General features: G+C 36.4%; 1 protein-coding gene across 1 annotated transcript in view; it reads left to right on the top strand.

The window, feature by feature from the left end:
* LOC120629462 overlaps window positions 1-12849 on the top strand; it is a 160089-nt gene extending 147240 nt beyond the window's left edge. The window contains exons 2-5 of the mRNA XM_039898403.1: window positions 2220-2416; window positions 7729-7960; window positions 9134-9211; window positions 10558-12849. Of these exons, the coding sequence (XP_039754337.1) occupies window positions 2220-2416; window positions 7729-7960; window positions 9134-9211; window positions 10558-10870 (820 nt within the window). The 3' untranslated portion in view covers window positions 10871-12849. The remainder of the gene's footprint in view (window positions 1-2219; window positions 2417-7728; window positions 7961-9133; window positions 9212-10557) is intronic.
* The last annotated feature ends 768 nt before the right edge of the window (window positions 12850-13617 follow it).

The raw sequence follows: 13617 nt of genomic DNA, 5'->3' as shown, positions 1-13617 counted from the left end.
TCTTTCGAGAAAGAACTACGGCATTCTTGTTTATGCCGCTCAGCAGCATTGTTGCAATGCTGTGTTCCGCTCTAAAGGGCGTGGGTGCCGGAGTCATAAGCTTTTTGTGACAGAGCTCTTTCGAGAAAGAACTACGGCATTCTTGTTTATGCCGCTCAGCAGCATTGTTGCAATGCTGTGTTCCGCTCTAAAGGGCGTGGGTGCCGGAGTCATAAGCTTTTTGTGACAGAGCTCTTTCGAGAAAGAACTACGGCATTCTTGTTTATGCCGCTCAGCAGCATTGTTGCAATGCTGTGTTCCGCTCTAAAGGGTGTGGTTGCCGGAGTCATAAGCTTTTTGTGACAGAGCTCTTTCGAGAAAGAACTACGGCATTCTTGTTTATGCCGCTCAGCAGCATTGTTGCAATGCTGTGTTCCGCTCTAAAGGGCGCGGGTGCCGGAGTCATAACCTTTTTGTGACAGAGCTCTTTCGAGAAAGAACTACGGCATTCTTGTTTATGCCGCTCAGAAGCATTTTTGCAATGCTGTTTTCCGCTCTAAAGGGCGTTGGTGCCGAGGTAATAGAAGTAGTAGAGCTTTTTGTGACAGAGCTCTTTCGGTGAAGAACTACGGCATTCTTGTTTATGCCGCTGAGCAGCATTGTTGCAATGCTGTATTCCTGTCAAAAATCGTGGGTTCAATACCCTGTAATGTTTTGATCTGTTTCTGATGAATGTTTTGATTTCCCTCTTACGATAAGGTGGACAATCTGCTTGCTCAATAATTAATATTTAAAAAAAAACTGAATCAGTGAAACTACAACCTTTAATTATTAAGGAGTCTTAGTTTGGAGCGAAACACTACTAGGTATTTGTTGGGTTATCTCGCGATACAATGCAATGGTAAACTGAAGCCAAATATAAACCGATTTAATATTTTTTATTCTTATTATAGTTAATTATTCCTACAAATAAATTAATGATCTAAGACGGGAACGGAGCGCGTGTTTCTTTTATTTTGAACATTAATACTTAATTGTAAAAGCAGTTCAGCGATCGAGACGACGCGACGTAAAAAGGAATGAAAAACGGAAACAGCGACAGAAGAAAAGCATTAAAACTGAACCTTGTCCGAAAGGCTAGGTACCTACGAGTACTATAATTAGCTGGAATAAGAAATGGTATTTTAAACTTTAGCCTTTTAAAATGAAAATTCATTTCCCAAAACTCTTTGTAGGCAGACAGAGAAAAAAGGGCATTATATATTCTAACTACGTATCTATCTGCCTACGACTTTACCCTCTAGTGCGTTTGCGTTAACTGTAGCCCAATTTCGGATATTGCTTTGTTAAAATAAGACTAACCAACACTTTTTAGAATCATAGTAGGTTCTTGGGGATACAAGTTTAGAAAATTCACTTACTTAACTTAACTACTTTATTATAGAGAAGTAATAATAAAATTTCACTTGAACAAATCCCATAGTAAGATTTATTTTTCGTCATAAAAATAGGCTATGGAACTCATTATAGCTAAGTCAAAAACACGTCACTTTGCACAATTTGAAATAGCTTGTTTCCACACTTTGGCATTTATAGTGTTATTAATGACTGTTTTATGTTATGGAGATACCTACTTACTCCCGATGTCATTAAAAACTATAATTCTAATACAAAATCTTCTGATGTTAGATTTAATTTAGTATTTCTTTCTTATCGACAGGAAGGAGTAGGAAAATAATGAACTAGGGCTATGCTAATGAAAAATGCAAGACATTTTTCTGTCTTCCCGTTATCGAGATAAAAAAAAATCGTAGCTAGAGCTCCGTTTACTGACGGGGAACAAATTAGAAAATCAGTTTCAGCTAAATTTCAAAAATCCTAGTATCATATTAAATCAATGGACTTTAGTTTAGGTTGATTAGAAATTAAGTACTTTAAACCTAACTAAATTGGTCACTTTTTCAACCAAGCATCTACGTATATATGTTTTTTTGTTTTGCATATAATAATAATTTATTCGGAAGTATGTATATAATAATAATACATACCAATCGGTTTCCCTTGGTTTTCGTAATCCTAAGGTTGCCTACAAGAGATCGCTATTAAGCGATAGGGCCCGGCTTTTGTATCCTACTTTTTAATTTCCTCTTGTTGTGACAATTGTTTTTTTTCTTTTTGTGGTGTGCAAATAAAGTGTATAAATAAAGAAAAAAAATAACAATGTTTTACTCCTTTTACAGATCCGGAAGAGGCGCAGCGTATGCATGTTCTGAAGGGGAAGGCAACGCCCCGAAGTCATGCTGTGGCCGGCCTCCGCTAAGGTTGTGTGTGCTCTTCCTAGGCGTCGTGGGCGCCTGCCTCGTGGCCGCTGGGGCTGTGCTTGGAGCCCTTAGGCCGCATCCTCGAGCACCCCTCACATTACTGCTCCTCATGATAGGTAAGTCACTTAAAAAGGTCATTACTGAATACAGCTTACTAAAATACTAAATGAGCGTAGTATTGTGGCTACTGCAAGTCTTGAAAAAGACCACTATTCCAATAAAACAAATATTTATAAAGTAACCTTACCTTACTCAAAATAGTAGACTTTAGTAGTGGCACGGGACAGCGAGACTACATCTTTTTAAAACACTGTATTTACAACATTGGATTTTAGTCGCTCACTTGGTATACAATTCGCCCACTCAATGTTTACTATCGCTCGCGTTCTTAATTTTTCACAAACAATTTATTGTTGCTTGGTTTAGTATTGCAGTTTCTCATTTACGACCGTCGTGTAATATTTTAATCATCGATATCCCAAAATCTTAAACTTTAGGTTAAATGATTAGCAAAGCTAAAAGGTTCTTATCCACAAAAGCACTAACATTTACTTACGCATATGTTAACTAAAGAGTTAGTGTGCACTAGTGTTCCGGTGCGACGTCGCCTGGAAACCAATTAGGGTATGACTATCATTCTCGTAGAAACCGCTTGTTTTTCTGGTATAAAAAGAGTAGCCTATGTTCAGTGGCGTGCACTTCATAGATGCACAAAAGCACTACATACCCTAAAATTGATATATAACTCGTATAAAGGAGGATTTTTGCTGTTTTATGCAATTTTCCTGCTGTATGCATACCCTGGTAAGAAACCCAGTTCACGCCACTGCCTATGTTACCCTCCGTCCTTACAACTAACTCTTTGCCAAAAATCAAGCGGATTGGTTACTTAGTTCGGGCGTCAAGGAAGGACAAACAAACAAACATACTCCCGCATTTATAACATTAGTAAGGATTAGCCACTTTATATTATATTCAATATATAAACAAAAAATATATTAAACTCTCGCCGCGTTCAGGCGAGGTGAAACTTGTAAATCGAGTGAGTTTTTTCACTGGCGAAGTCTTTGATTGTTTAACAGTTCGCTTCTCGTTTCACTCTAGCACCGTTGTTTTTTTTTTCTTTTTACAATCGATCAAAGTTACACTACCCGATAGCTATGTAAGCAAACTGAAATGATCGTATCATTATTGGCCGCGTTCAAGCTTTCTATGAAACTTCAGTCGTGTGCTACTGCGGGCCATATCTCGCGAGAAACTTTGAACCAGTTCCTGTTATAGAAAATGTTGCTGATCTCAAGGGCTAGCTAGAAATATGAAAAATAGATTTCGTGCTCTTTAGGTTGAATAATTAGTCAACAATATATTTAGGATAATTATTATGAATGAATGAATGAATGAATGAATGAATGAATGAATGAATGAATGAATACACTTTTATTGTACACCAAAGAAAAAAAAGTAGTTACAAAGATATAAATACATATCAAGAGAGTACAATTTGGTGAATCCTAAATGAAAAATCCTGTTGTTATCCTATGCTGACCATCTTAGAATCCTAAAAGGTATTTTGTTTCAAAAGCCTTAAAATTAATTAAACATTATATTCAATTCTCATCTGAAATACAAACCATAACCATTTTTTATTTATTTGTACACCACAAAAAGAAAAAGGTATAGACAGGAAAAGATGGAACTTAAGAAGTAGGATACAAAAGGTGGTCTTATCGCTTAGTAATCGATCTTATCCAGGCAACCTTAAGATTTGGAAAACCAGAGGAACCGAACCGAAACCGCTGGGGTGTATTATTATTAAATGCATACAGTTTACAAATACTAACAAAAAAATACTGTTCCCAGATACTACTATCCATAATAAATATACTGAATAGTTATCTATTTCAAATATTTCTGGCTACCATATTGAGATGCCACAATTCTGTATTCATAATGCTAATTTCTAATTTAACAGAGTATAAATTAAAGTGGGAGATCACTACAGCTGCCATTTTCCCGCCAGTTGTTCAGTTTACGGTGCTCACGTTCTAATATTAATAAATTTGGCTCAAAAGCGGTGCCGCTAACAAATGGCAGTAATTAACCATGAAACAATCCGGCGAACCTCATTGGATATTCGTCCTGCATATGACAATAACAATTCGGGCCCGAAATCTCATTACATCATTCACAAAGTCGCGTCCTCCCTTCACCGGGCGAAGTTTTCAATTAAACTTCGGATGAGTTTTGGAGCTGAATTAATTGGATTTTCATTAGCGCTAGGGACAAATGATGTTGTTACAGACAAGCGATCTATTGTTGTGACGTTAGAGCAATTTGCACGCGTCACTCAACTGTGAACTTCACACATCAGCAAGTGACAAGCTTCCCAAATACACGTCATCCATACGGTTTACCCCCTTTAACAAAAGGGGCAATAAAACTTTGGTGGGTGTTTGCGATGGTTCTACATTGAAGATTTTAATTGAAATAGGTGGTGTCACTTAAAATTGTGCTGACAGTCCATCTGTGTCATCATTATTATTATCCGCAGCCTATTTATGTCCCATTTAGTCTTAATAGTAAGTACATGGTGATGCAATTTATTTTTGAATTTTGTAAAACTGTTTGTTAACCCATTACCGGAACCCGTAACGTGTTATAAGTTTGACGCGTGACGTGTGTGTGTGATTATGTTTGTGGCATCGTTCTTACGATTTATATTTTGTTTTTTTTTTTTTTAATAAGTTGGTAGTGTTCTTAATGTTCTGAAAGTTTGATGAAAATCAAAGATGTCCGCCGTCTCATAATGGAGAATTATTTTTGATACAACTCCCTCAATATGGAAGTCAAATGAAATTGCTTGACTAGTAGAATAATGTACACTATTATGACAGTCAGGGGTTTTATAAATTTTTAATTTACTATAACTCAAAATTTCTTGCAAATAAATTTAACATTTCATATCGAATAACTAGGATTGACGGTTTACCAAATACACGTCATCCATGCTATACTGCTCTATGTTTATTCTTATTATTTATCTGTGCTGATAAGTATTTTTATACGAGAGTACGTATACTCTTTATTTTCTAATTAATTTATAATATTTTTTTGTAAAATTCTAGTCTTTAGTGAGACTAATTTCGTAGGTAACGAACAACCCAGCTATCTTTTCTAAAACGTGAGCTAAAATTATAGACACTTAAAAGAAATCAACAATTGATAGGAAATTTATAGAAGCAGAGTCGACTCGACATAAACTTCTATAAAAGTATATAATTCCACTTTTCGCTATGAACTTCAATAGCAAAGGTGCAGGCTATTAGCGCGGTAGATCAAAGCCGGAACGCATTGTTCGTGATCACAAGCTCGAAAAATAATTATCTAAATAACTAGTCGCTTGCTTAGCTTTGTGCGTGAAATTTGTTAACGGCTTGTTGTATCAACACTAATGCGCGTGTAGTTAGATGAACAGTACGGTTTTTATTTTTATTTATAGCAGGCTGCGAGCCAGAGGGAGGCCATGAACCTTTGTGTAAAACTTTTTATGTCAGCTATTTTAATATAACATAAGCGGTGATAGCTTAGCGGTTAATACTTCAGTCTCCATGACGGAAGGACCAAAATCGATCAACGGTATTAACGTCTAACTTTTCCAGAGTCATGTTCGTTTGTAATTTGAGCAATTACCACATACCTAATGTGTATTTTTCTCACCCGTTACCGATTAGGGGGAGGCTTAATATAACTGCCATACCCCTAACAGGTTAGCCCGTTACCATCTTAGACTGCATCATCACTTACCTAAGTTTATGTCGGGTCGACTCTGCTTCTATAAATTTCCTATCAATTGTTGATATCTTTTAGGCGTCTATAATTTTAGCTCACGTTTTAGAAAAGATAGTTGGGTACTTAGCTAAGTTGTAGTAAAATAAAAAAACGTGACTTTTAATTTAAACGAACTTTTCGTTACTTTTTAGCTTAAATTTGTTTTTAACTTGTTAGGAATATAATAAAAACACACTAACCTGAATTAAATTTCTTTGTTACTAATTTAAAACTTACTTTACACTAAAAAGGAATGAAAAGATTGTTTACATAGTTTGATTGTTAAAAGAAAAGTTAGAACAGATGGAACAGTATATCATCATTTACTTTAACTGTGATGGAAAACATCGTGAGGCAACCTGCGTGCCTGTAACTTCCCCTCTTGTTCTCTAAGGCATCTGAATTCAGTCTACCATTCCGCAATTGGCGAGTGTGGTGGACTTCGCTCTAAACCACGAAGTGACAAGGTATTCTGAATAGAGGGCCGGTAACGGGTTGCTTAATAAAATGAGTTTAATATATGTATAATGATAGTTTAGATCCTTATAGAATGTAAATGGTAATGACAGCCTGTAGGTCTTTTTAGGGATACAACCTTCAAGGGAGCCTTGAGCAGCCAAGTCAATTATTTTTCGTAACACGTCACTCTTATTGGCTTAGCACATTGGCAGGTCGTTTCCTACCCACTGGACTGTAAAAATCATATTTTTTTTTATTTATATTTTCTTTGGATCATGTACTAAACATCCCGTTGCACTACCCCCGTCTCACTATCCCGTTCTTCGAATGGTTAGCGTGTTCAGTTAGGGATTACGAGATCTTTGGTTTGATGCCTGGGTGGGATATAAAATTGTATGGCAGGTTTTTATGTTTAGTAAACCTCAGAATCAGCTCGGTTATGGAAACCGGCATTGTTGTTGTGAATGTAAAAAATCACAGCACACTAATAAAAAGAAGTTCACTGCATAAAATCAAACTTGTAAAATGTATTTAGAATTTGATTTGATATAGGCTCCGGTGGTAACAAACGGAAGTTCAGGGCCTATTGATTTAAATGCAGTTTTTAGGCAATAGATAAAGTGAATCAAGATGTAGGTTTATATGTAGTAAACATGCATATTGTAGCAGAGAAAAGTAACGAAATTCAAAGATTCGTAATTAGAGGTACATAACAAACATATATATATGAATTTATATGAATAATTGGCGGTCCAAGCACTTGATGGCAAATGGAAAATCATGGCCAAAAACAGAGCAAAACTTCACAGGGCATGCAAGGAGCACGACCTGCAACATGCCGCCCCGTATCCATTAATTTGAGGCGTAGGTGTTCAGCCTCATGTGTCTGTAATTACACCGGCAACCATGTCCTTCAGAACGCAACAAAGGTATTGCAACTCTGCTCTGTCACAAAAAGCTCTTCTTCTTCTTAATATTTTTGTATAAGGTACATTGCAAACGCGGGTTAAATGCACGCCGAATTGTATTATTAATCACTCCCAAACTTCCACAAATTATTATCTACGTTTCATGCGAAGCCAGGGCGGGTCGTTAGTTAAAAAATAAAAACCGACTTAATTAGGAAACTCTCTTTTTGCAGGCATAGGTGTGGTGTTAGTAACCGCCGCAGGGTTAGCATGGCGGCTGGGAGCTCGCGACGCCCCATGCGCCTTGTTAGGGCTCCGAAGGGCGTCTTGTCGACGGCTGGTGCCACGACTGCCGCCGAGCTACGCGCGCCCTCACCACCCCTACGCGGCCATGTTGTATCCGGAGTTCCACTACAGGCCTCCGCCACCCACCTACCAAGCTTCCATGCAAGAATATAGACTCAGGTTAGTTTTTTTATAATAAATGTATTAAGAGAGCAACACTTTGCGGGACTTATACGGAACGCTCCATAAAGTGCCGCCCTGTATCCATAAACACCAACCAGAACACACCAATGCTGCCTGGCAATATGCATAGCAGTACTCAGTAGTACTGTATTGTGGCGGCGCTACCAGCGTCACGTATATGAGCTGTAATTTATATTTTATTTTTTTCTTTTTATAAAAATTTGCACACTGTGAAGGGTCTGTTGTAATGAAATGTGTACTTGTTATGTACCCAGAATTTGGGAAATAAATAAATATTATTATTGTTATTATTATTATATATAGTATTGAAATATTTATCACCTGCTTCTACGGTAAGGGAACAGCATCCTAAAGAAACCGCAGTGAGCAGCGACCCTGCTTTCTGAGTCCAAGGTCGTGGGTTCGATTCCCACAACTGGAAAATGTTTGTGTGATGAAAATTGATGTTTTTCAGTGTCTGGGTGTTTACTGGTATATTATAAGTATTGATGTGTATTATATTCATAAAAAAATATTCATCAGCTATCCAGTACCCATAACACAAGCTACGCTTACTTTGGGGCTAGATGGCGATGTGTGTATTGTCGTAGTATATATTTATTTATTTATTTAAACTGAGAGATCTTTATAACGTTCTCAAGAGCGTGTGAAGTCTACCAATCCGCAATTGCCAATTGTGGTAGACTAAGGCCTAAACCGTTCTCATCCGGATGAAAAACTAGGCTTTGTTAATTGTAGCAAAAGGCAATAATAAATATGTATTACTACGTGTCAGAATAGATTATGTTTTATTTTGAGAACGTCAGCATTAAAAAGCGGAACCCTTATAGCGTGGATCCGTCCGTATGTTACAACACTTTTTATAGACTTCTGCACGATCAGAAGTTTAAAATGCAAATACGAATTTCAAACAATCGGTTCTAAAGTTGCCTCTGCAAAGCTGTAATATTAGAACGCTGAGATATATCCATCTGTATGTCACCAAACATTTCTGGGACTTCTGCACGATCAGAAGTTGAAAATCCAAATATAAATTTCTAACAATCGGTTCCAAGGTAGTTCTGCAAAGCTGTAACTTTAGAACGCTGAGAACTTAAAACTGTAGAACCGGAAAGTTTCAAAGTATTTATCGAAAACGTTTGTTTGCAGGTTACTTCTCCTTGACAGAAGTGCGCCCGCGGTGTCGCCGCCTCCTACTTACAGATCCAATTCAGCTAGTCTAGTCAGGTGAAATTATTTTTTTATATGTGATAAACACTATCAAGAAAAAATTGAGAGTAGAATTCCAAGGTCTCATTTCGTTACGTGAGAGAGAAGGAAGATATAGCGTAGGTGAAGAAGAGACAGCTAAAGGTATTAGTTTCACTTGTCTCGCGTTGCTGAACTCACAATAATTATGAAGTGAAACTTGTGGCGTTAATGGACGAGAATTGAGGGTGAAATTTCAGGAACGTTTAAAATTTTTCACATTTTGTTACATCATTGTGTTCTCTCTACGTTGTACCTTGCTCTCGTAGCAAGTTATAACGTAGAGAGAAGGAGAAAGTGTTAAAAAAGAATCAATGTTTAGCGGTGGTCCACGCGCTATTTTTTCTTGTTAGTTTCTCTTAGTGAGATGTCGTCTGAAGTTTGCCAGCTGCTTTCTCGCGAATAATTTTCTGGAGAAGATCTTTAGGTGAATTGGCTATGGTGTCGTGTGGTAAGCGGCGTTAGAATGCACAAATTTACGGAAAAAAAACCAATGAGAAATACAATTTCCATGGCATCTTTTAAGACGCGCAGGATGCGCTTTGCTATTTCATCAGTCATTTATTAATTTTTTTTGTTCCGGCAACTTGGTTTTAAATACATATTTCACATTAAATATTTTGTAGTAAATATTTATCACAAAAAAACCGGAAAACAATTTATGTGATGTGAAAGCGTTGACTGGGCGCCAAAAGACAATTTCGCTCTACACCGATCAAGGTTTAGGCCGGCTTCGAGTAGTCTATTATGATTGCTCATCTAGCATGGATTTTAATAATAAGAGTTAAAATGCTATTAAAAATGGAGCGCTTTTGTGTATGCTGGTAGGTACGTGCGTACAGTTATTGCGGGTTATGATCACGCAACTGGCATTGGTAGAGTTAACTACTCGCCTCATCACGCATTTTGACCGCACTAACGTAAACTTTAATATTGGTATTTTAACGAAATAACGATGTCTAATATCTAATACCCCTTATAGTTATTTTGGAACCCTCGTTGCTTTAGTTTTTAAGTATACGAATGTAGTTATCGCCATCATCTCACTACTATGCCCATACACATTTTTAAGTAATGTGCGCATCAAATGTGCCATCTATGTGCATTTTTGAATAAAGACATATTTGACTTTATTAATCAAGACACGCTGCCACGTGTCAAGTCAAGTTCCAGGCAAAAGAAATGAACTGGCGAGGCAGTTACAATGTGTTTTATTTATTACACGAACCATTTAGAGCCACTTTTGCCCCTTTTATGGTACATGTATTAAAATCTGTTAGATTTAGTAGAACCCCAAATAAAATGTACGTGTATTGTTTTCACAGAGGATCCACGGGAGCAGCGTGGTGCGGCTCCGAGTACAGCGGACCGCCATCCTACCGAGCGCCTCGCGTCGACCCTCCTGTAACAGTCACAGACACACTCCCTACCCTCACACATCTAGAACTCAAATACAATGATGACACAATAGAACCCCTCCCAAAACCCACAGAACAAGAAAAAGACCCAGACGAACACCTCGTCACAATAGTGCACACAGAAGCACAGCCTGTGATTGTTACAGTGTCTGGGTCAACGGCGCTTAACGACACGCACATCCAACCGCCTACCGAAATCGACATTTTGGCACATTTATAACAAACCAGTGGACTTCTAGGTTTAGAAGACACGAGGATTTTATCTGTGACCGGTTTGTACAGTGATATTTTGAGTGCTATTTGTGAGAAGTGAAGTTTGGTGCCCTTTATTATGTTTATGGAATATAAGTGATCATAACACATTTAGATGTTAAAATGGTATAAGGTTTTATACAAATATATAAATGTACTTAAAATTAGATACATTTATATATTTGTTAGCGTTGTTTGACAAAAGAAATGGATCTAAGTACCTTATTATCATAAAAATAAGTTTTATATAATGTAAATAAAAAAGCACTGACATATATTTGATTTGCTTGTATAATTTAAAAGCGTGCCGTGTATATACTCGTAACTAGATAATACAAAATGGAACTTTTATTAAACCAAAACCTTCACCATAATGTACAACGTATAAAAATGATGATTATTTAGTGCCAATGGTTGTTTAATATTACGTATAATAATTTGATAACATTTCAACGCTAATTTTTTAACTGTACCTACCGTTTTATTTTTATTTGCTTACCTCGCGAACTATTCCGTATTTTAATCGTAATTTATTAAAGCTTTACTAAAATAAAAATAAAATGATAATTTAACGAAAAGAAGTGGTAAAGTATTCATACCATATTTTTGTTAAGTCTAAAATATTTCTTAATAAATTGTATCCCTGCCATAGATCCGAAGCTGTTTTGACTTAATATAGTTTACGTACGTACCTATTCAAGTGAAAAGATATACTGATGTTGGCCCTGCATGGTAAAACAACTCATCATAATCGATCCAGTTAATTTTTGTGTACAATGATAACAATAAAATAAATATACAAACATACATACAACCTCCTAAATTCAATCATACCACCTCTATTATAAACATAGTCAAGACGATATTATAGCTTTATTCATTTATTTATATCTAATTCTTCTTTATACCTATATAATACTAAAATTGATATAGTTTTAGGGTAACGGATATTGCGATAAAGTATTGTAAATAACGGATATTATGTGAATTACCGACGAAGGCACGAAAACCAGTAAATATTACCGATATAATCAATTTATATTTATGTGGAACGGCTGTCACGTATAGTATTATTAGATATAGGTTTTATCTTTTAAATAAATGAAAATTAATGATAACATTATTTTGTAAATATACCTGATAGATGCTTGAACCTCTCCTTTTTATTCGGCAATCAGAATAGAAAAACATTTTTATCATTCGTATTACTGCATACATATTTACACCCCATTGGCTTTACCCAACAAGAAAACATGTTAAGAATTCAAAAAAGTTTATTAGAGATAGAAGCGAGACTGTTTTCTTTTAATAACACAGAAAATTATCAATTATTATTATTCAGAGAAATAGTTTCACTTCTTACTTGGGTTGGGTTTTTCAGGAAGGAAGGAAATGTGCATCCAACCCCGTGTCTTATAGAGCACGTTTAAGCCATCGGTCCCGGTATTATCACTAACATGACAATAATCGTTAAGGCCTGCCATCCTACGTTTGAGCATCGTAAACTGAGCTTTGTTTAAGCTCTAATTCTTGCGTCCCCTATGGAAAGGAAGGCCAGTGTCCCGCACTGGTCCATTGGCTAAGGATGATATTATCTTAATTTTGACTTATAACATTAGAGGCGTGAATATAAATCTTTTTTTTTACAACGAGTAGGTACAAATTGTTGAGGTAGTTTCTACTATAAGTAAAAGAAACAAAATTTAGTTTAGCAACAGGAAAACATATTTTGCCTTCATTACAATATGGATACGTGACACAAGCCGCTTTCTTATGTAAATTGAATATGAGGTTACGAATAACTTCAGTGCAGATGTAAGTCTAAGTTGTAAGTATCTTACCTGATGTTACTTTTGAAAAATTGTATCAATAAATATTGTAATTAATATGCTGTACATAATGTTATTTGTAATATAAGAATAAATAAAGATCTTTAGTGAAATAAAATGTGTTTATTTACGATTTTTGTTACTGAAAGTTATTGCTGAAATTCTACTCAAGTATGTGTGAGTACTTGCTTTTGATCGTCTGACGAGCTCTCTGTCACAGTGGCAAACGCTGTAGTCCTGGTTTCGATCCCCGGCAGGGGGTGTAGGGGCAATTACGAAATTTATCATATCTGAATTTGCTCTGGTCTGGTCTGGCTTGAGCTGCGGCGAGTTACATACTATCAAAGACGTAACGCAATGAGATTTGGCGGTCGGGGAGGATGCCATGTGGAAAGTTATCAGAGGGTTTGTGTTTTTTATACCTGTTATACCCATAAGAAGTTAGCCCGCTACCATCTTAAATAGCACTGGGCGAGATACCCACTTGGTGAGATTGCAGTCAAGGGCTAACTTGTAGTTAAACTAGATACTATATGACTACGTAAGTGACGTACGCCTTCTTCCTGAATACGACAGCATTGAAAACGGTATAAAGATGCAACAGTCTATTATTATTCATGTAAGTTTGTGCTTATGTCTAAATCGCCTAACTAGATAAAGTTTCATTATTTTTGCCGGCTCAGTAATGATACACAAACAACAGTAAACATAATTTAAAATTTCCGCCATTAGCCGCCATTTTACGACTAACCAAAACAATTGAACGTTGGCATGGGGGATTTACGGGTAATAACTGAAGTAGTAGGTTAGATTTTAGTTAACACTTAATCCACTTTTTTAATCTACACAATCTATGTTTGTATATGCTAGGTATATAATGTATTGC

This window comes from Pararge aegeria, chromosome 14 (genome assembly GCF_905163445.1).
Source record: "Pararge aegeria chromosome 14, ilParAegt1.1, whole genome shotgun sequence".
NCBI lineage: Eukaryota > Metazoa > Arthropoda > Insecta > Lepidoptera > Nymphalidae > Pararge > Pararge aegeria.
This window is presented reverse-complemented; position numbering and strand designations above follow the sequence as displayed.